This window comes from Dendronephthya gigantea, unplaced genomic scaffold (genome assembly GCF_004324835.1).
Source record: "Dendronephthya gigantea isolate DGI-Jeju-01 unplaced genomic scaffold, DenGig_1.0 000007F, whole genome shotgun sequence".
NCBI lineage: Eukaryota > Metazoa > Cnidaria > Anthozoa > Malacalcyonacea > Nephtheidae > Dendronephthya > Dendronephthya gigantea.
Genome location: NW_021163017.1, coordinates 3129251 through 3153064, shown reverse-complemented (window position 1 = coordinate 3153064; position 23814 = coordinate 3129251). Strand labels below are relative to the sequence as shown.

The window sequence follows — 23814 nt, the reverse complement described above, 5'->3', positions numbered from 1 at the left end:
GACATATATATTTATAATATTTCCATAGCGTGCGCGCGTGTCACGAAATTACGTCACAGCCCAAGAACCTGTCAAACCAGTTTTTGCTTTGCAGTTTGCACAAACAAAAATGTGTGCATGTGTTGTGCATTTTCAGTTCGTCGTTTAATCGTTTTATTCTTTGCATCGTGAGTATTTTATGCTTTATTGCCTAAAGTGATTTATTGATTGAACCCGAGAAGGACCTTGAAAACTCGTTTTCTTGGTGAATATGGCACATGAACGAGCAGTTGACGTGCAAAGTTTGTTGAAAGTATAGAAGGAAGAAGGTTTTGTTCGAAAACGTTTTTACATGCATCTACAGCGAAAACAAGAATATATGGCCTTATGAGACAAGCTAGTTAAGGTTGGTAAAAGTTTTGGTCTTCAATTAATGTATTACAGATAATTTTTGTTGTTAATACCTATATATTCATGCAGATGTTTGTTTTCGAATCTTTATATGTGCATGCATGCATCCTCGCATGCATCGACATCGTCATTAGGCGGAATTTATGTTCTTTTCTGCAAAAAATATATTCACCTGACTATTTTCGGTCGTTTTTTTTCATATACTGCGATAGCTATTCTTAAAATTTGACTAAAAAATGATCCTGTGATGCGAAAATTACGGTGGCCCACAACGGCAACACACATGAATCTATCCAGTACACAGCTATATTTCTAACTCACAAATATACTCCAGATTTACTCAAATATATTTAGAGTACAGACTGAAATTAGTGATAGAAATATATAACGTTCCGCACAGAAATATATTAACAGTACAGAAATATATTAATAATACAGAAATATATTAACAGCAGTCAGTACCAGTACAGAAATATATCAATAGTGCAGAAATATATTAACAGCAGTCAGTACAGAAATATACTAATAGTGCAGAAATATATTAACAGCAGAGAAATAAGTTTATAGCACAGAAATAAATTTACAGTACAGAAATAGTTTTGTAATTTTGTTTCCGGTATTAGGATGATTTAAAATCCGATACACGTGCGGTGTGCGCTTGTAATTTTGTATATGTCCGTTAAATATGGCGGATCACAAGTCCGGAGTAAACAAACAATCCAACTGCAAGGCAAATTTTTGCCCAAACTGTGCGTTTCCTGTGGAAAAAGGTTACAACTTTTGTCCTGGATGCGGTAATGACATAAAAACAAATGCAAATGAAGATGCCGAGGCTAAAAAGGAGCTTGAAAATTTGAAAACCACCAACAAGTTATCGTTGCCGAGTTTTGCTCTACCAAGCTTTGCTGCTTTCAAAACATCGAAAGAAAAAGAGCGACAAAGTTTTTTCTCCAAAAAAAGTGGTCGACTAAACAAAAAACGAAAAGTTCAGGTAAAGGAAGTCTGTATTCAGGTCGGCGTTATGGATGACTGCCTGAAAATAAAACGTGGTGAAACTCTCCCCTTAAAAGTTAATTCGATGGCAATGTATGACGAGATCCTTGCAGCTGCAATAAAAAAGCATCGTGATTTCAATAAGCGTTTTGACAGTGAGTCAAACTACCAGCTAGTGTTTAAAGATGGGGGCGATGCGACTACTATTCCTGGCGCCGACCCTGTTGAATCATTCACACTGCAGCGGTATAAAGAATTATCAGGATTTGGATTTTCGCGTATAGTTTTGTATCTTTCCCGGGAGGCAGACAACCATGACTTAGATATGTTTGAAGACGAAGAGACCTATCTCCCGCCAGCTACCTGGTTAACCAATAGCAATGCCAATAGCCATTGTCTTCTGGACGAAAAAAGTAAGATATTTAATTACGTTAGCTCCTCCGCAGGCGCTAGGGAGCATTTCGGCTGCCATATTTGCCTGAAAAGTGAGAAGGGCCTGCGGAAGAGGCGGCCTAATGTATATATTAGAGAGCTTTAGATTTGACTACGGCTCCCGCTACGGCTACGAGATTCGTCACATTGACGTGATATTCGTGATACTTCGTACTGACGCCAGAGGCACGTAGCCCTCGCTCATCTGACTACGGCATTTTAACAAAACTTCGTAGTCCTGACTACGTGATTTAAAAAGCAATAAAAGTTGACATTTTTTCGTTTTTTTCCAGAAAAAAAATTTAGAGAAATGTTTTCCATGACTGTGGCCTTTGAATACGTGTATTTTTGGAAATGGCGAGGGTAAAATTCCCGAAATATTTGACGGGATAAACATGCGTTTATTATTGTGTTTTCAGAGTTTTATCATGCCAGTACGAGGTGGCGTATGCATACAACGCTTGTTTCGCGCCACAGTGACGAATCTCGTAGCCGTAGCGGGAGCCGTAGTCAAATCTAAAGGCTGCTAATCCCCGAGCGGGCGCGGAGCGCCTGCGAGGGTACTAATTCCGCTCGGAGATTAGGAGTTACACCCGGAACCCGGTAGAACATAGCCGAATCCAAAGTTGTCCAAATTCTTTGTCATGGACGGTCGACGTTGGGTGGTTTTGTAAGTTATGCGCATGCGCGAGTAACGTCTGGTAATCAACGAACGTTCTGATTGGCTAAGACAGAAAGTTTGTATTTCAATGAGAACGTCAGCAATTTAAATTAACTGTCATTTCGTATTTGGTAAACATTTTTGTAATTTGTAAAAGCGTTTCATAAACTTTGTGCAAAGAAAGTAAAACGAGAAGAAACAAGATATATGAAGCATGACAGTTAGCAAAGATGAACGTGGATACGGTCAAGACAAAGCCGTGTAAGAGGAATAATTCATAATCTGCAAACTTATAAATGTTTTCAAAGACAAAGGGTACGTGTTTACTTTGTTTATTTCGTATTTGTTTCGCGATAAGAAAGCCGTATTTGTATACTTTTCAGCTTTGTATTCCGTTTATTTGTTAAATTTTCAGCTTTTTATGCAAACGCATAAACCTGTGAAAGGCTATTACACCTTTGCTTTAACTTCAAAAAGTGTTTTTGAAAGAGTAATTTGAATTTTGGTATAAAAAATACACACTATATTTATAAAGTATAAAACTTTTAGCCGCCGGTGTCGACTGCAATTACAGAATAAAATAACATTTGAAGTTTTTTCTTTGTCTGTGAAGATTTTGTACTGTTTTAATCGTTTGAAACTTCGATTTTAAATCGTTGCTTAATTGCTGGCATGGTATAATGCAGCAAAATTGAGCGGGCAATGTTTACACTAGCTTTATGATTATTTTTGTATTGAATGATGGAAACATTAGCTATAATATACTCGGTAAAATATAATAGGACTGATTTGAGTTTTGTGTCATTTCATAATATAAGTTTAGGTCAGGGTAACTCAGGAAATTGTGTACTTGGTTTGAAATAGCGAGGGGTTGCTGCATGCATGTATTTCTAGTTATACATAGGATCATGTGGTAGGATGGTATGCTGCAACAATATTGAGTGGGCTGGTTGTTCTATGGAAAAGCATACCATTTTGTTCATCCCTTAAAATTATCATAGGGAGTGTTGCCACTTTTACAAAACATGGTTTCCTTTCCAGTTTGAAATGTTTCTGAATATTTTATGAGTTGAGTTAATTATCATGGATATAGCACACCCAAACAAAACCTATATACCAGTCTTGGTGGAAGGTTGACTATATTTTCACTTTGCAATAATCCTAATTGCTGTTTATTTTCCCCTTTAATAATTATTAAAATTTAGTTATTCTCATGCATATTTGGTTTAATTAAGGCTATATCAGACATTGTGTACACTTTCATATTCAGAAGCTCTAATTAAACCCTGCAGTCCCAGCTTTTCTCATATTTTATTTAATATGTGGCTAATATGCTTTTCCAGCAACCTCAAGCAATGTGACAACTGTTGAAAATTCAAAAATTGTTGAAAAAGAAGATTCTATGTATGTTCAAATATTCCAAATTTAAATGGGTCCTTCTCATCCTATCAATTGTTTGATAGTATAATAATGATTGGTATATGTTAATCATTTTCTTCTGAATTTATTTGCTTTTTAATCAAGGATACCACAGACATCTTCAGGAATCATGCACATGTGTGATCCATGGATAATAAGTGTAAGTGACAGCAGTGATGATGAAGAATTATTCACACCAATCTCGAAAGCTGTTAAAAGGTAAGTTCCTTTTGTTGCCAGATGGTAATACAGAGTTCTAATTATAATTTGAGCCATTTTGACCCTAATATTTTTGGGTTTTAGGGAGGAAATTCCTCCCTGTGAAGATGTTTTAGATGTGGCAGCTTTATTAAGAAGTCATTTTACTTCCAATGTGCTGCTTTCCAAGACTGTCACATTTGTTATCCGGAGATCCAAACCTTGGAAGAGCTTCATGCGGAATGTCATGGATAATAAGTTTGACGACTCTATGAATTTTGAGGTATATAAATACTTTTTTATCAGCTAGACATCATTGCTCGATATTTTCTGCAATACGACTAATTATATGCAAGCACCTAAAGCTAACTGCAAACATTTGTCGGTTAGGTGCAATTCATACTAAGAGGCGCAAATGGGGTTGTGGCGCGAGTTAAGGCGCGAGTGGGGTTGTTTTAGTTGTCCCAATTGCATGGCCGTTTGCGCACTCGCCTGCTATGCAAACGCACAACGCGGTACTCGTCGTCCTATTTGCCGTTGTTGAAACGAATGAGCATGGAGAAAGAGGTGCTAAAAAGAGAAGTTGGTAACACCGCGTGGTGCGTATGTTGAACAGGAAAAGAAAGCGATTTGTGTTCGTCATTTGTGAAAGGAGTTAATTAGCCCTTCTCACGATGACGAATATCCGTCATTTTTGGGATTACTTTCAATTTTCTCAAATTCGTTTAAACAATAATAGCACTGAAGCATTCTTTAAGAGTCAATAGACCATTTGAACAATAAATTAAGCATAAAATTAAAGACAGCCGCCCTGACAAGGTCTTGCGATCCCAATTTAAAAAAAGTACCGCATAAAAATGGCGGCTCATTCGCCAACGTGAGAAAGGCTAATTGGTTGATTTTGTTAGTACCATTTTTCTTGATTGATTTAAAAATGTCGTTGTTTTTGACAATAATTTTTGCCGTGTTACCAACCAGATTAAAAAAGCAGTCGTATAAATCCAGGGAAAAACTATCAAAGGATGCTATATCAAAAAACCTAACCCCCCTAAATCCCCAGTTTCACTCTGGATTTTGACGTTATGCAAGATAAGTTAGCAGGTCTGAAATATGCAGGACTAACTTCTTTTTAATATTATAACCAATCCTTGTTATATTTAGCTTAATTGCTTAGTCAATTTGTTCCACTGTTGTTACCAATTTAATTAGTACGTGATATTTCATAAACTTGTGTCCATGCATGAGGATATCGCGGTCGGTGAGGCAAATGACTGAGAAGTATTTAAAAAGCTAATAAGAAATATGATTACTAATAAAAATATGCTGATTCTGACTCGTAAATAATATGTACTGCCTCTGCATTTTCCTTAAGGTCAAGTTTTCAGACAGCATGGAAACTGTTGATGACCACGGGCCCAAACGAGAGTTCTTACGAGTACTGAGAAACGATCTTGTGGAACGTTCTGGCATTTTTCAGCCAACTGGAAAAGCCGGAGCTTATGTGTTGACACATAACGCCCAAAAGTTACAAAGCCACGAGTACTATTTGGCAGGAAGAGCATTTGCAACAGTGTTGATTTTTGGTGGTGACCCTCCATGTGTTCTTTCAAAATCAATTTACGGCTATATGACCGTCGGATATGACAATACACAGCCGTCCATCGACGAAATTCCTTATTCATCAGATAGAGAGAATCTTTCTAGGGTGAGTGAAAAGGTTTATCGTCTATATCTGTCTCTATCTGTCTCTCTATCTCTCTCACGATTTTAGCCTGAATAAGAAAGTCGTAATCCTATTCAACTTAGTACCCACAGTTTTGCGGTTGTTCCAGTAAAAAGGTCTAGGAGGTGTGCTGGTAGTGATTTTTAAAAAAAATGCCGTATCCTAGCTATTTTATTGATTTTATAATGGATTAGTCACAACAACTGGATCATTTTTTTTTTCATATTATTTCTATCATATATTATTGGCTAAATGTGAAATTGTGTGAAATAAAGCTAATAACATGATTTGCTGAACTCAATCGTATGTATAAAGAGATTGAGAGTACTGAATAAAGGTTTAAAAAACATGCCCCAAAATTTGCGGCCGGATACAATATCCTTACTGTAGTTGGATAATAAGTGATACTGTTCAAACAACAACTTAGTCTTTTTTCTGGTAGACATGAAGATTTGTGTATTTCAATTGCCTTTAACTAGCTCATGGGAACTGAAAATCAAGAGCAGCTATCTGCACTATTAAGAGATGAAGCCGTGTCTGATCTTATTCTTGACGCGGGCTATCAAAATCTATCGTTCAAATTCGACAAAGTCAAATCAGTGGTGGACAGCGTTGTGAAGTACTTAGTAATTGGAAAGTGCAGGTATTTTCGTTTTTGATGACAATATGTTCCCTTGAAACTTAATTTGGTTTTAAACATCTGTCTTCTAAATAATTGATCTGCAGGCCATTGACCAATGCCGATATTTTGCTCGATCTCGTCCGATAACTGCATGTGTCTATTGATGTAGGAATGAACTTGAAGAGTTTTGTCAAGGATTGCAGCACTACAAAATCTTGGAGCTAGTCAGAGCACATATGCTTTCTTTTAGTTGTATTTTTGTACATGGCGAATCGATACCGGATCCTGTCTGTGCGAGCTATATCATTAATACATTTTTACCACAATTCAGTGATGTTGGATCCAACAGAAGGGAAAAGGAGGAAGACATTTACGAGTTTTGGGTGTCATTCGTCCAAAGCACTTCAGGTTGCGTCCGTTAATATTAATTTTTGGTTGTAAAAAACCCATGCGCTGAAATAAGGCCTGCAAGCCCGAATACCTATCAGTAGTAATAGTATATATGACCATTAATACAGTATTATATATATATATATAATATATATATATATATTAGTATTATATATATATTAGTATAACGAGGATCCGGGCTCGAGATGCAGATCGAAAGATGCCATGCATGCAGTAACACACATAAATGCATGTCTTTCTAAACACTATATTATTCTATAAGGAATTTATACTTATAAGTTATATCATATTTTATACTTAAAAAGAGGTTATTATGATCTAATTATTGCAACTCACAGTCAGACGTTTATTTTGATATTTACAGAACCGAACTCAGTTGTGCAACCGAAGGATATCTTGCGTTTCGCCAGTGGCTGTGAACGGGAACCGTTGCTTGGATGGGGTGTAGACAAACATCCTGCACTGATGTTTATCGCAGCTTATGAGGAAATAGATCCCTTGTGCGAATCAAAGTTACCTCAAGCTAGAACATGTGGGCCAACGATTTTGTTACCTACAGCCACCTACATTGATTCCAACGACTTCAACGACAAGATGGTAACGGGAATAGTCAATTCGCCTCAAATCTTACTTGTTTGAACAAGACTACGCCTTAAATTAAGCCGAGAAATTTACACGGACTTAGGGATATTAATATTATAGTTACGTTAAGAATGCGAACGGTCTGATTTCGCGCGCTGACACCATGTCTACGTGAAATTGATATCAAAACTTGCACGGACCAAGCTTCTCGCGTTTCGTTTCCAGCATGTTGCCATTTTGTCACATCCTTGCAATGCATGCCAGGTACCTGCATATTAAACATGTACAATGGATAGAGACGTTAATTATGTTCTAAGAAGGAAGAAGATTACGATAATACTTATGTGCATGCTATTTTTATCATTTTTAAGGTTGTTTTAGGAATAGATTCCAGGTGTCCAGTGCATGCTGTACCTTGTTAACCTTGTTTGGAACTTTTGTTTCCCCGTATTCAGTTGCGAATATATTTTTCTCCTGTTACAATTATACTGGAATCCACACTTCAATTTAGGGCAATGTTACGTATACGGAAGCGTTATATTATTCAGCTGAATTCAGCTGTACTGAGTGGACATTGTAAATGTTGAAGTATTAAGGCTGGTTGACAACATGGATAATCCATCGTAATTATCGCTACTCTGGTTTTATTAAATGAAAGTAATCACCACACAAAGATGGGAGGAGGGAAAAATCATGTCATTTTATTTTTTTGTGATCAAATTATTTTTTGTTTCGGGGATCAATGTATACATATAAAGATCAGAGAATTTAGGATTATGAAATATACCTTAGTTTGTGATGGAGTACTTCATGTACCGTTAGCAACTGCCATTAAGGTTATATATAACTGCTCAGCCTCTTGCCAATTTGTTGGTTGGTGCAAGCCACTGTTTTCAAATATATGCTCGAAATACTGTTTAGTAATGTTTTCTTCTTCATCGAAATGAACAAGGTTTTCTTCTACGAAACGAATATGATCATCAGCGACAGGCATAGCTAGGTTCTCTTCTCCCCCACTCTTCTCTGGAAAATAGTACAGTTCATCGGGTATTCCTGCAATTGTATCGTGTCTGGAATTTCGAATCCTATGAGTATTCCACTGCTCTTTCACGTAGTCCAGATCTTTCTGGATAACATCAGAAAAGCATAACCAAAGACATTCACTTTCCAATTCATTATCCGGATTAAAGATATTTCTTTCACAGAGATCTTTAAAATAGTTGATCCACCATGTAGAGCGATTTTTTCTAAGGTAAGACCACCAACATTCAATCCTTTGGTTTGCAGGTGATGTCCCAAAAAAGTGAGCGTCCGCTTGCGAACGAAAATGGCATTGCATGGCTGCCATTGTGCCATTTTCTGTCCCACAATCAGTGCGTAACTTTACAGGACAACCATATATTTGTACACTTCTCAGAAAAAACGAAGCAGGAATTTCGGGTTTGTTATTAGATCTAGCAACATGGAGCCATATTATTTTTCTGCTCCACCCATCAATGCAGCCATGTATGGGGAACCCATATGGCTTGAGTTTGTCGTACTAGTCTGAATGCCAGCAATAATTTGGTCCTGGGACATGATATGTTCTTCTACGTAGCCGCTTAGCGCGTCTATATTGACAACCTTCTGGGTCGAGTTCCCTCATAAGATGTTCAACTACACGCCGCTGAACTTGTAACCCTTGTGTCCGAAGGGCATGCCACATAGAACGGTATCCTCCCATTTTACCTGGCCCATTTAGTAAATCGCTCATTACTCTACGTACATCGTTAATATTGAAGTTTGGCGATCTCCTTCGAAGACCATATTCGCTCAATCGGTTCCTTAGTGTTCGTTCCGAAATAACTATGCCGTGTCTTTTGTGTAAGAAATCGATTATACTTTTGTATTTGAATCCTCTTGAAAAATAATATTCTATTAAACTTTGTTCATCTTCAGTATCTGCATCAGAGCCAGAGGAGAGTTCCCCATCAGCCATGTTTTTATCGTATACGAGTCACGTTAAATGTATTCACCCCATTCATATTTTAAATGTCATCTCAGAAATTATTTGTGAATTTCAATCCCAGAAACATTTTTCTGTACTATAAAAAATATCTTCGTACTGTAAAAATATTTCTGTACTGTAAAAATATTTCTCTACTGTAAATATATTTGTGTACTGTAAATATATTTGTGTACTGTAAATATATTTCTGTGCTGTAAAAATATTTCTCTACTGTAAATATATTTGTGTACTGTAAATATATTTCTCCACTGTATATATTATATATATATATATATATATATATATATATATATATATATATATATATATATATATATATATATATATATACATATATTATATATATATATATATATATATATATATATATATATATATATATATATATATATATATATATATATATATATATATATATATATATATATATCTGTGTTGCCGTTCTGGGCCACCGTAGAAAATGGATGTACGTGAGATTTCCCGAACTCAGCCGAGACCGTTCCGTACGTTCGCGGCTCGACGAGTCGACGGTCGTGTATATTGACTATTAAATATTTTTTTAGGCCAGCTAAAACGTTCATTGACATTGCCCGAGTTTTTAACAAAAATTATAGGCATGTTTTCGCTCTATATCGATCTTGTTGACAATATGTTTTCATGAACAGGCAAATCGTGAAGGTTTATTGTGTTTAAAACTGATTTCTCCGTATATTATTATATTTTTTGTCGGCTTTGTCGCTCGCAGTTTCAAACCCGAACTTTCTCGGCGTATCATTCATAGAAGTAAATAAACCGCGTTATATATTTTGTGCATGAATATTTTTGTCGAGTGTATAGCTTTTTGAGAAACGTGAGAGTTTTTTCAGTTTGGGTTTTTAAATCATAAAGACAGACGAGGTTATAACTATACAAATTATATTCTGTGTTTGCAACATTTTGAAATGAACTAGCATACGTACGTATATGAATTTAAGAATATTTTTATTAGCTATTTACCTAAATAAATACGCATAAAAATACAAAGCTATACTGAAAACTTACCATAATATGGAACTAAGACGATTACTTATACGTGTTTGTGTTCCTTGTTGCTCCATCTTAATTTAAAGAACGAAGTTGGAAAAATCTGACTTCAGTATGTTTATATTCACATTGATAAATATTGATTTGAGAATTCATTTTACACGTCTAGTTTTGCAAAAATTTAATTGCATTTTACTTACCAGAGTGGTGCATATTCTTCTTTTACTATATTCTACATTTTTTACTGCTTCTCTGTGTTTTCGCGCTTATATTTAAACTTTCAATTCACAACTCGCGTTTGGATAGGCTGTGTCGCTCAGCTTTATACCTGTGGCTATACAGGCAGGCAAAAAGTTGAATTTTTAAATATTCCCGCTCAATATTGTCTCGCCCCCCCTGTCACAGCTTCATTGAGCTGAAATTCGTAATTTTCCGAACTTGCCACAGCCAATCAGAAATTTGCCGACGAATTCTCCGATGATGACGTTTGTCGAGTAAACTATATCCCGCCTCTGTTTCGCAAAATTTCAACGAAAATACACTTTTAATTCGCAAAATTTGAGCATTTTAGAGTTTTTTTCAAGTCAATATATCCAAGGTGTTTTGTATGTAATTTTTTTTCAAGAAACTAGCGTAATATTGTTGTTTTAAGCGATGGTATTAATGTATGTATTATATTTTTTGCGAGAGAGTTGCCAGCCTTATTGTAATTATATACAAATATAATAGCATGACGTAACACCAGTGAACGGGCTGCCTGTGATATAATAGCATGAAGTAACAGCAGTGACCGGGCTGCCTGTGATAACTCTTCAAAAAAATTTCGTTAGGGAGTCGATTGATAGTCCTTTCGAGATTACCGTTGTATGTTGTACACTTATACTTACACTTATCACTTATACGCACTTGATTTTCATCGGTTGATTTAGTATTATTGGTGTAATTATATGGTATAATAATTTGAGATATAAGGTATATGGACATAGCTAAATGTCACAGGCTGCAGGAAAGGGTCGTTTTGCTGTTCTAAGTTTAATTTACTATGGCAGAGTTTTCAGCAAAAATGCATAGAATTGCAATATTTTTGTTATGTTAAAATGAATGTACCGAACAGCAGCTATATGCGTGAGAGAAACGACAGTGCAAACACGAGTTTGGCATTTGCTTTCTTTAAATTCATAATTATATTCACAATACAGCTTATGTTTGTTGTGTTGACGAAACGTTATCTCACTTGACTCACTGCATGCTGAGTTTTAGTTCACATGCATCATTTCCGGGAGAGGTATCGGGCTATAGTATAGGCATGTTTGGGAACAGACAGTTGCATATTCGGGTACGAAATTAAACGTCGTGCTGGAACTAACTTGCGAAAGGTCGGAGTTCAAATCGTGCTTTCGACAGCATGCACAATATTCTGGACGTATGCAGACTGGTTCCCAGTCGCTTTTGTCTTTGATCGATTGTGTTGAACAATGGTTTAAATCATCGTTATTTTCCTGAGTCTGCATGTGACGTGTTTTACATATATTGTATCGTCATTAATAAATTGTTTCATAACCTATCATATTGTATTTATTTTACTTATTTCTTTACTCTTGAAATCCTGTATTCTAAAAGCTCACTAACAGATTAAGGGTAAACATTTTAATATCAAGCTCTTATTTGGGTGGAAATATCGTCATAGAATTGCTGAGGACTATAGGCTGAGATATTTAGACTTCATGCGTTAAACGGCAAACGTATAAGCCACGTTAACACTACATTCCATTTATTAGCACGGCACTGCTAAAATGGGTATCCGCGGCCTTTGTTTTGGTAGCCTGAGCACTAATAAATGGGTATCCGTTTCAGCCGTACCGCGTGCCGTTCCACTAAATTGAATGTAGTGTAAACAGAGTTTTAACTCAAGGTGTTCACTTACTTTTGATTCGAGCTTTTACTCATTGACTTTTTAATGGCTTAAAAATGAATGGAAAATAAAACTGCAAAATATATTCCTTTCGGGTTGTCTTTTGAAAGCAAGACCTCAAGAAAATACAGTGTCGGGACTGAGCGACAACGGGGCGCACGAAATAATAGGTGATGACACGCACTGCACAGAAATGGGAAGCAATATGGGTAAAATAAGGGATCTGCACAAAATTGAGTCAGTTGGTGATAGAGGGTCATAATGTGCGAAACGGTCTGTGACTCGAGAGACGCGATATTAATTCGACATAGCTTGCAACGTGAATTTTGGGTGAAGATTTAGTATAACTTTAATTTTATTTGTTAATTCAATATATTTCATAAACCCAATCGAATTTGTGTGAATTGAGACTTGTCGAGGACAAAACGATACTGAACGGAGGCTAATTCTCGACACCTGGCACCTCCGAGACGGGGATTCGAACTCGTTGAACAACGATGGAAGAAGAAAAAGAGAGTACTGCTGGAGAGACAGTTACGGAGATGGCCGTTCAACCAACCGGAGAAAGTATACTCCAGAATTGACAAAGGCAGACATCGAATTGGAGACGAAATTATCCCAGCTGAAATTGAATTGGTTACGAGAAGGTCAGATAAAATCCTGGCAACAGGTAAGCGTGAAACTATAAAACGCCATATCGAACACTGCAATCTGTAAACACCGCGGCTAACGAGTGCAAGCGCAAAGTTGAGGAACAAATCGCGAGAAAAACAAGCATGAGCGAAATTTCCGATTGGAGCGACAGTGTTGAGGCGACACTCGAAGTAGCTGATTTACAGATTTCAAAGTTGAGCGATTGGTTAGCTGAAGAGAAACGTAACGCTAAGGCTGCAGGACTAGAGCAGCAACGTGAAGCAGAACTAAAGTTGCATGAACAGAAACTACGCATGCAAAGGGAAATGACCCCACCCAAACCGGAACTCAGGAATGCCCAAGTCGAAACGCAAAGCTACCGAAACTTGTGATTACGAAGTTTAATGGGTCATTTAAAGACTGGCCTAGGTTTTGGGGACAATTTACCGAAGGGATTGATAAGAGTTCCGTGGCCCCCATTACCAAGTTTACGTATTTGTTAGAATTATTGGGTCCAAAGGTCAAAACATGCGTCGAGTCCCTGCCCTTTTCAACCGAAGGTTACAATAGAGCCAAAGCCATTCTCCAAGACAATTACGGCAAGGAATCCGAGATTGTCAAAATATATAAGAGAGATATAAGGGGTAAGCGCGGAAGGGAATTCCAGTTGTTGTTGTGAAAGTTAATGGTGTAATGACTCGCGCACTTATTGATTCTGGCGCCGGCAGTTCCTATGCGTCCGCGAAACTTGTCAACGCGTTAAACATTAAACCCAGCGAAATAAAGAGCCAGCGAATAGACATGTTGATGACTTCGCAAACAAAGCGAATAGAAGTTTTCGATGTAGAAATTAGTTCCTTGGACGATTCGTGCAAAATAAACGTGAGCTTGAACAAAGTTGAAAAGAGCGAGCTTCTGACAACTAGTAACCCCAATTACGACCAACTCGTGAGACGATATAAACATTTGAATTCGGTCAAAATGGACGAACGCGACACAAAGAGTGAGCTACCCATTCACCTCGTGCTGGGAAACGGCGAGTATGCTCGGATAAAAACAAGGACCAAACCCCTGGTAGGAAAGGACGGTGATCCCGTGGCGGAATTTACAAGGTTTGGTTTGATGATCATGAGTCCTGGAATCGAGTTGGACCAGAATACGATGCTACTGACCACAACATCTCAAAACGATTTCGAGCGATTGTGTCGGTTAGACGTCCTCGTCTCTTGAAGATCCCACCGAGGAAGGCTCTCAAGCGATTTACGATGATTTTAAAGACGAGCTCACACGCGACAAAGAAGGCTGGTACGAGACTAGCTTACCGTGGAAATCGCATCATCCACACCTTCCGTCGAACGAAAGAGGAAGCATAAGGAGACAACCTGGTGAAACGTCTCGAGAAAAGAGGAATTTACAAAGAATACAACGACATTATTCAAGATCAGCTCGTGAAAGGTATTGTCGAACCAGCACCTGCCACAGCGAAGGGTAAAGAGTTTTACATTCCCCACAAGCCCGTCGTAAAGGAGACCGCAGAGACGACGAAACTTCGGGTCGTTTACGACGCGTCCGCCAAAGAATCGGCATCTGATCCATCCTTGAACGAATGCTTGAACCCTGGCCCACCACTCCAGAACCACCTGTGGGATATTTTAGTTCGTCTACGTTTCCTCCCCATCGTGCTGACCGCTGACCTCGAGAAAGCCTTCCTGCAAGTCCGGATACGCGAAAACCAACGAGATTCCCTACGCTTCCATTGGAAGGCACCAGATAGTGACGACCTCACAGTCTATCGGTTTACTAGGGCGCTGTTTGGGCTGACCTGTTCTCCCTTCCTTCTTGGAGGTGTCCTGAACGAACACCTAAAGAGTTGGGAGAGAAAAGATATCCGGCTCTGGTGGAAGAGATAAAAGGCGGCCTGTATGTCGATGATGTGATGGAGGGAGGTGATAATGTTGAAGAGGTCAAAGAGAAGAAAGCGAAGACGGTTAGTATTTTTGAGGATGCCACTTTCCACCTGCATAAATGGCACTCAAACGCCTCTGAACTCGAGGATACCGACCAGAGCGCCAATGAAGGCAACGTGGGCAACCCGGAAACTACCTTCGCGAAACAGCAGCTGGGCACAAAGGGGACTGAGACAAAGATCCTCGGTATGGGTTGGAACAAAGCTCAAGACCGTTTAAGTGTTGTAGTAAACAAAGAACGAGACGCAGCATCTACGAAAAGGGAGGCCCTGTCGCAGGTCGCAAGTGTGTACGACCCACTCGGCCTGGTTTCCCCAACTACCCTAGTAGCAAAACTACTGTACCGTGAAATGTGTGAAGAGCAACTTGCCTGGGATGAAGAACTTAATCAATCAATCAATCAATCAATCAATCAAAACATTATTTAAGCACGGTAAAATCTACAGTATAAAAAGTGGGCTATAATTATATACATTCATTAGATATTTAGGGACAAAATTACTAAATACAACACAATACAATACAATTTAAAATACAGATATATAAACTGATTTACAAGATTGCCGTGCGAGAGTCTGTTTTATAGGGAAAAAATGTTGTTAATCTCCCTTTTAAATTGGTTAAGAGAGCATAATGCTCGTACATTTTGAGGTAACTCATTCCACAACACCGCGCCACTATAACTAAAACTTCGTTTAGCAATAATTGTTCGCGGTTTCGGTACAAATAAAGCATTTTCAGAGTTTCTCAAATTGTATCCTGTGCTGTGGAATTCAAATAAATTACGGAGATAATTCGGTGTTAAATCGTTAAGAATTTTGAACATTATTACAGCCTTGTGTTTTTTCCGGCGTGTCGAAAGATTGTCCCAACCTAGTTTAGTGAAAAGGTCGCTGGAACTTGCATCGTATCCAGATTTGGTAATTACCCTCGCTGCTCTATTTTGCAGTTTTTGCAATTTATCATTTAACGTGATATTTAAACCATCCCAAACTGAACTACAATAATCAAAATACGGTTGAATCAAAGCTCCGTAAATTTTGAGGGCAGTGCTTGTATCTATGAACTGGCGTATCCTTTTAAGAGCACCAATTGCCGACGCAACCTTTTTGGAAATGCCTTCAACGTGTCGCGCCCATACTAGGTGCTCATCAATTTGTAATCCTAATGATTTCGTATCTTTAACTCTCTTGATTATCTTCCCGTCAATTTCAATGTTTATTTGTTCATTATTGTGTATCATTAACCGTTGACGAGATCCAATTATCATAAATTCCGTTTTAGCGACATTTAGACTCAGTTTGTTAGCTATGAGCCATTGATTAAGATTTTTCAATTCAGAGTTAATTATTGATTCAAGCTCTGTTACAGATTTTGCCGCAATACTTATATTGGTATCATCAGCAAACATTCTCGGAGAGGCTCTTTCCAGACAATTAGGCAAATCGTTAATGTAAATTAAAAACAATAGTGGCCCCAAGTTGCTACCTTGAGGCACACCACAACTTATTTTAACAGCCTCAGATAATTCACCATTTACGCAACATCTTTGGCCACGGTTGCTTAGATATGATTCAAAGAGTTTGATGCCGCTTTGGTCAACACCATATATTCTTAACTTCCGTAAGAGAATGGTGTGATCAATGGTATCAAATGCTTTTTTGAGGTCGATAAAGACCACTCCATTGAGTAGGCCATTATCTATGTTGATTGACCATTTGTCCGTTGCTTCTAATAAGGCAGTTAATGTACTGTGCAATGATCGAAAACCGGATTGAATTTTGGATATCAAATTATTAGCATTTAAATACTCATATAGCTGATCAAAAATCAGTTTTTCAAAAATCTTAGCAACACATGAAATTACGGATATTGGTCGATAGTTGTCCATATCATCTTTTCTACCTTTCTTAAAAATCGGCGTAACTCTTGCTAACTTCCATTCCGTTGGGAATATGCCAGTAGTTATAATCTTATCAAATATTAGAGTTAATGATGGGGCAACGATTTCAGCTGCAAGTTTTAAAAGTTTGCAGGGTATTTTATCCAGACCTGATGCTTTCTTTTCGTTAATCGTTCTTAATTTACTACAAACTGTATTTATTGTGGGGGGTGTGAGAATGTGGTTTCAGTTGGCTCAATATAAACCTCCGGTTCCACAGCAGATGGTGGTATATCAGATGCTAAATTCTCACCTACTTTTGCAAAGTGAGAATTAAACATTTCGGCTATGTCCTTAGGCGCATTTATTGTTTCTTCGCCAATTGTAATATTAGATATGGTCTTATGACTAGAATTATTACGAGAGCTTAATTCATTAATAAGTTTCCAAGTTGACTTTGGATTGTTCTGGTTGGTCTCAAGGTTATCAGTAAAGTATTGACTTTTCACTTTTTTAATTTCATTATTCGTAGAGTTCCTTAATGATTTATATTGTTGCCAAATCAATGTGTCTCCAGTCATTTTTGCTTTCTTTTTCAAAAAATCTCTCTGGCGCATTTTTTGTTTTAATTTTTTTCCAAGGGGATTTCTTTTTCCCAATTCTTTTTAATCTGAGTGGAGCATGTTTATCAATGCAATTAAGTAACATCCCTTTCCATCTTACCCACATTTCATTAGGTTCATTGCACAAATTTAATTCTAACCATTGCTGTTGTTTTAAATCTCCTATAAAGTTTCCTCTATGAAAATTTTTCATACTCCTTATTTCAACTAATCGCGCTTCCGCTTTCTTATAATGAACCTTATGTGTCATATAAACTAAAACATGATCACTTATGGAAAGATCAATTATACCTGAGTTTATGATCTTTGTTGGGGCATTTGTAACGCAAAGATCAATTAGCGTTGAGGAATATGGTGTAGTTCTAGTGGGTTCTTTAATTAGTTGTGTGAGGCCAAAAATTTCAAATATATCATTTAATTTATTAGCATTGGCTGATGTTGCTCCCGGCATAAGGTCCACATTTATGTCACCTAATAGAAAGTAGTCATGATTCGTCAAATCTACCTTCTGTATTATTTTCTCAAAATAATCAAAGTAATACGTTGGCAGATCTGGAGGTCGATACCAAGTGCTAATTAAAAGAGATTTAGACCGAGGCTTAGTTATTTCAACTGTTAAATATTCTAAATCGTCAGAGCTTAAATCATCGCAAATTTTGTAATTAAGGTTGCATCTTTACATAGAAACAAACACCACCCCCATGTCTCCCATTTGTTCTCCTATCTTTCCTTACTATTTCATAGCCGGGTATATGGACTTCGTTATCTCCAATTAAAGAATCAAGCTTTGTTTCGTTAATTGAGATAACATCAATATCAGATTCTTTCATAAATATTCGAAATTCATCAATATGCGCAAAAAGGCTATTAATATTTAGTGAGGCCATAACTAGACCTTTGCCAAATGGTTTATAATTAATATTAGTACACTTACGATTTACACTCGGTAGCACCGATTCAGACTCCCGCACAGCAGATTGGTCGTCCACACTACCTATTATTGACGTTCGCCAGATCATTGTTATTTGTGGCATAAGTACTCTTTTCCGCGTTATATAACGATTTGTCTAACGATGAATTCTTTTCCTTGGCGTCTGTGGTATGATCATCCTCAGAAGCTCCCCAGATGATGAAGTTCCTTCGGAAAATCCTCAACAGTTGGATGTGAAAGTCGCCGAAGAAATTTGATAAAATGGACAGCCAGGAGCGCTGATCCCTTTGTATTAAGGTGTAACTTAGAGCCATTGAGGCAGGATTCGTCTATGTTCTTATTTGCGATGAATGTATATCCTTTTTTCTTGCATAGATTGTATAGTAATTTATTGGTTTCATGAATCTTTGTTGCTACGTCAATATCTCCTCTCGATATTAGGCCAGATATTGCGATTCTGGCATCTTTAAACTTGTTTTGTACTGTGGAGCTTAGATGCTTAATATTGTCGCAGCATTCTTTACTCGAGTTCTGTATTAAGTTATTCGTTCCAGCGTGTATGATAACATCTGTGGGAGAGGAATGCACATGAGCTTTTTGGAATTCATTTGCTATTTCCTCAGCTCTTTTCCCAGGGTATATTAACTTTCGAACTGAGCTTTTTGATATCTTGTGAGGATTAATATCCTTGATCATTGAATCTCCAATTAGTAGGATGTTTCGCTTGGATTTTGTGCCTTTATGAGTTGTGTTAGTGTTCTCATTCCGATGACCAGTTTCCAAGGTTTTGTCTAAAGATACTTTGCTCACAGAATCATTGGCATCGTCTTCTTGATCACTGATGCTGAGGACTTCGTACCGATTCTTTGACTCAAAAACGCTTTCAGATGTATCTTTACTAGAGCTCTTTACTTTGGTATAATCCCGTTTCTGTGTTTTGCTTCCATCATTGAGGTCTTCTTGTAGGGATCTTGCAGCTGCTCTTAAACTATCGTTCTCAGTTTCCAGTTCTTTAATTCTCTCCCTCTCCGCCGGTAGAACTTTTTCACGTTGGACCAGCTTCAGTGAGGTCATCAGACTCGATTTCTCTTCCTGGAGGTCCAGTACTTTAGCTCTAGCTTCGGACAGAGATTGGAACAAGTTCCTATTTTTCTCTTTTAGCTCGTTATTTTCCCGGTTAAGTTGCAGTTTTTCCTTCCTTAACTCGTTAACAACGTCCTCTAAGACCAGGATAGCATATGCTTTGTTCTCTTTAGTTTCTTTAATTGTTGAAATTTCATCAGCAAGAGCCTCTAGTTTTTGAGTAACACTCTGGGTATATTTCTCTAGCTTAGATTCAATTTCGTAAACTTCTTTTGGGTTTTTGTTGAAGTTTGTACTATTTAAATTACTTGTGTAGTTTTGATCATTTAGCTGTATCTTATCAGTGTTCAGGTTACAGTCTCGTGAGTTTGTATGCAAATTACTGTCTGTTGACTCCGAGATGAAATGCAAATTCCCGATCTTTGAGCTTTGATGTTTTGCAATGGCTTCGCCGCCTGTTTGTGATTCGAGTAATTCGCTATCGCTTTCCACAGTCTCTCTCGTTTCGGTCAAGGGTTCACCGTCCGCTATGTGTTCAGATGCTGCCTTATTAGTTAGATATATGTCTTTGACTAGGTCTTTGATTTTGAGAGAGGCTTCGCCTTCGAATGACAATACTAACGATTTCTTCGAGTATTTTATTGTTATTTCATCGCTGCTAAAGAGCTTAGTTGATCCACCAGGTGATGTCCAGTTGCCTCCTAAACCCAAGCGCAGCTCGGTAAAAGCTTTCAGATCTTCGAAGGAGCCATTCCATTTGATTTTTGATCCCTCGACTACGAGTTGATTGTTGATAGTCGGTTGAGTCGAAGATTCGCTTTGATTTATACTCGCCATGGTGTAGGCAAATTAAAACCGTAATATGTACTAAGCCAATTGTAGTTAGAAATTTTTTAACAGCAGCAATTACTTGGCGAATTCACAATATTTTCAGCGGAGCCCAAAGTACACGTCTACACACGACCACGAGGTAACGTTAAAACGGTTCTTTGAAGAGACGGTGGAAAGAGTGGTACGAAAACCTGCCAGGCCAGTACACGGTCCCTCGAACTTTAGCCCCTCACAGAGAGCCAGTACAGTCAATCACCCTTCACGGATTCGGGGATGCCAGTAAGAACGGAGTTTCTGCGGTCGTCTACGCAGTCGCAGAGCAAGAGAGCGGAACAACCCAAGGTATCGTGTGTGCAAAGTCCAGACTTGCGAAGAAGAGCCTCACGATTCCCCGTTTAGAGCTTGTCGCTGGCCATATGACCGCAAACTTAGTGACGAACGTCAACCAGGAGACGTGGCCACCGGAAGTTGTGCCTGTGGCGAGTTCGGATTCGAAGCAAGAGGAAAAACCGTCGACGCGAGTTTTGGTCACGATGAATCAAACGGCACACGAGGACGTGTTTGACCAACTACTAGAGCGGTATACGTTGCGGAAACCCTTCGAATTTGTGCTTGGATTAACCGCTTCATTCAACACACCCAAAGGAAAGCGAAGTCCCTGGGACCGATAAAGACGCAGGAGATCGAAGACGCACGGTTGTGGTGGATTAAACGAGTTCAAGATGGAGCTAGGGACGCACCGGAATTCGAGAGTACGAAAATCGAGCTAAACCTCCAACCTAACCAGAACGGAATTCTAGAGTGTCGCGGGCGAATCGAAGGCGAGTATCCGGTATACTTGCCTGCAAATTCGCAGTTTTCGAAGAAACTAGTCGAACAAGCGCACATCATCACTCTTCACGGGGAGTACCGGCGACCATGGCTGAAGTTCGTGAGCGATACTGGATACCTAGACTACGTCGCCTTGTGAAGCAGGTACGAAGCAAATGTCATGGATGTGTGCGATTCCGCGCTCGTGCGTATCACAGACCACCGCCTGGACGACTACCAGTTACGCGAACGCAAGGAGAAACCCCATTCCAAGTGATAGGAGTCGACTTCGCTGGACTAATCAAATACAAAACAGCAGGAAAAGCGGAAAAGAAAGCGTATCTGGTACTTTACGCGTGCAGCCTCACAAGAGCAGTTCATTTGGAGCTGTTGAAATCATTGGAGGTTGTCCAATTTCTGCCTAGCCTAAAAAGATTGATCGCTCGAAGGGGGAGACCACAAATCATATACTCAGATAATGCCACTACGTTCAAGGCTGCGGCAAACTGGCTGAAAAAGGCAATTGGAAATGAGATCATAAACGGTTTCCTTACGGACAAGGAGATCCATTGGAGGTTTAACCTGAGTCGCGCACCCTGGTGGGGTGGACAGTTCGAGCGGTTGATCGGGCTCTTTAAACGATGTTTTATAAAAGTATCGGGAACGGTAATCTAACCTTTGAAGAATTATCAGACGTGATCCTAGACATAGAAGTTGTAATGAACAATCGACCGTTAACATACGTTGAAGACGACGTAGAACAAACTGTTCTCACCCCCGCAAGAATGTTGCAGATAAATCCAGTTATCTTACCTGAAGTGGAATCTTATCACGTTGAGGACCACAGCCTTCGGAAGAGAGCGAAGTTTCTTCGTAGATGCAAGGATTTGTTGTGGAGACGGTGGTATAGAGAATACGTTCGTGGGCTAAGAGATCGACACCGACAAGATAATGGGAAAAACGCAGATCATCCCAACCGTGGTGATGCTGTTATCATCGAAGGAGAGGAGAAGAACAGAAATTTATGGAAGATGGGCGTAGTCGAAGAGCTGATTCGAGGGCGTGATGACGTAGTACGGGGAGCAAAGATCAGGACGCCAAATGGAATTCTTGAACGTGCAATACAGCAACTCTACCCGATAGAACTTTCCTGTGACTTACCACCTCTAACCACGTTAAACCCAGACACCCCTCCCTTCCAACCCCGACCGAAACGTGATGCAGCAGCAGCGGCAGCGATCCGCTTACGGGATCAAGCAGAAGAAGATGAACGGTGACACTTATCCATATTAGGACACTAATATTAGATTGCATTTAAGCTTGAATCAGTGGCACTAGCTCAGACCCTTTGTAGACATATATCACAGCACTAAGATATATGGGGGGAGTGTGTCGGGACTGAGCGACAACGGGGCGCACGAAATAATAGGTGATGACACGCACTGCACAGAAATGGGAAGCAATATGGGTAAAATAAGGGATCTGCACAAAATTGAGTCAGTTGGTGATAGAGGGTCATAGTGTGCGAAACGGTCTGTGACTCGAGAGACGCGATATTAATTCGACATAGCTGCAACGTGAATTTTGAGTGAAGATTTAGTATAACTTTTAATTTTATTTGTTAATTCAATATATTTCATAAACCCAATCGAATTTGTGTGAATTGAGACTTGTCGAGGACAAAACGATACCGAACGGAGGCTAATTCTCGACGACAGTAGTAAAAGTGGACTCCGTCAGAGCGGTCTTTTTTATGGTTACGAAAAAGACGATACCGGATGAGGCACTTATTGGAGGAATTATCACTTACAATAACACTTTCGAACATTGAAATTATGCAATCCTAAAGGACGGGAGAGGAAAGGCTCCAACACGCTTCAGGTGAATGTGACGCGCCCATAAATTGAAAAGAATCACTGTAAGCCGTGTGAGCACATCCCAAACTTAAATACATAAACAGCATGCATGGTGGAAATAAAAGAAGTCACACATCAATGGGAACGGAATGATTATATAATTTACGTTCTTCTGTATTACTACTGATTGATTACATTGATTGCGCAGAAAATTAAGCTTCGCGTTTTGGGCCAAGAGAAAACGACACCTTAGCTTAGCTCTATTAACTTAGCAAGGAGATCACGATAGATTATCGTTTAAAGAAAAACAAAAGGATTTCCACCCGTTCGTTTAAGCTTTCTAAAACATCTCTTATACTAGAAGATGAACTACTTAACTATAATAGCTGCATTATCTCTCATTCAATATACTACGAGATCGGTTGTTCAAAAGCAAGCTGACCTAATTCTAGATTAACCGAAATCAAACTTTCCAACTCTTATACCATCATAAACATGCTGATCTCTAACATAAAAGGCCTTGCAAAAATACATTACCAAAAATCGCGATTTCATACAGATTTAACTCATGAAGTGTTATAGCGCCAATCAATTTCAAACAACCGACCTGCATATTCACTATTAATCATAACTGCGCAAATTTAAGGCATTACATTTGACGTGATATATGGTAATGCCCTATTTCATATATTTGGGCCCGCTAAATTTACGGTAATTAACTAATTCACTTTCTCAGGATTCGTACAGGTCAGGAAGAAATCCAGGAAACACTGCATGAATTCGAGGAATTTTTTAAACAGAAAATAGGGCGTTTGAAGTTCGCT

At 38.6% G+C, this 23814-nt stretch overlaps 2 protein-coding genes and 2 pseudogenes across 2 annotated transcripts; 2 read left to right on the top strand and 2 right to left on the bottom strand.

Annotated features, from left to right (window-relative positions):
• The first annotated feature begins 1075 nt into the window (after positions 1 to 1075).
• On the top strand, positions 1076 to 7488 carry LOC114517213 (G2/M phase-specific E3 ubiquitin-protein ligase-like). Its single transcript, XM_028536870.1, has 8 exons — positions 1076 to 1796; positions 3820 to 3880; positions 4001 to 4114; positions 4199 to 4376; positions 5466 to 5798; positions 6296 to 6459; positions 6770 to 6846; positions 7214 to 7488. Exons 1-8 carry the CDS (start codon positions 1076 to 1078, stop codon positions 7486 to 7488), a joined length of 1923 nt encoding a protein of 640 aa, XP_028392671.1.
• Positions 7489 to 8239: 751 nt separating this feature from the next.
• LOC114517212 lies at positions 8240 to 9409 on the bottom strand (annotated as a pseudogene).
• An 8089-nt stretch (positions 9410 to 17498) lies between these two features.
• On the bottom strand, positions 17499 to 18476 carry LOC114517209 (annotated as a pseudogene).
• Positions 18477 to 21775: 3299 nt separating this feature from the next.
• Positions 21776 to 22411, top strand: LOC114517207. Its single transcript, XM_028536867.1, has one exon. The coding sequence runs from the start codon at positions 21776 to 21778 to the stop codon at positions 22409 to 22411; it is 636 nt and encodes a 211-aa protein (XP_028392668.1).
• The last annotated feature ends 1403 nt before the right edge of the window (positions 22412 to 23814 follow it).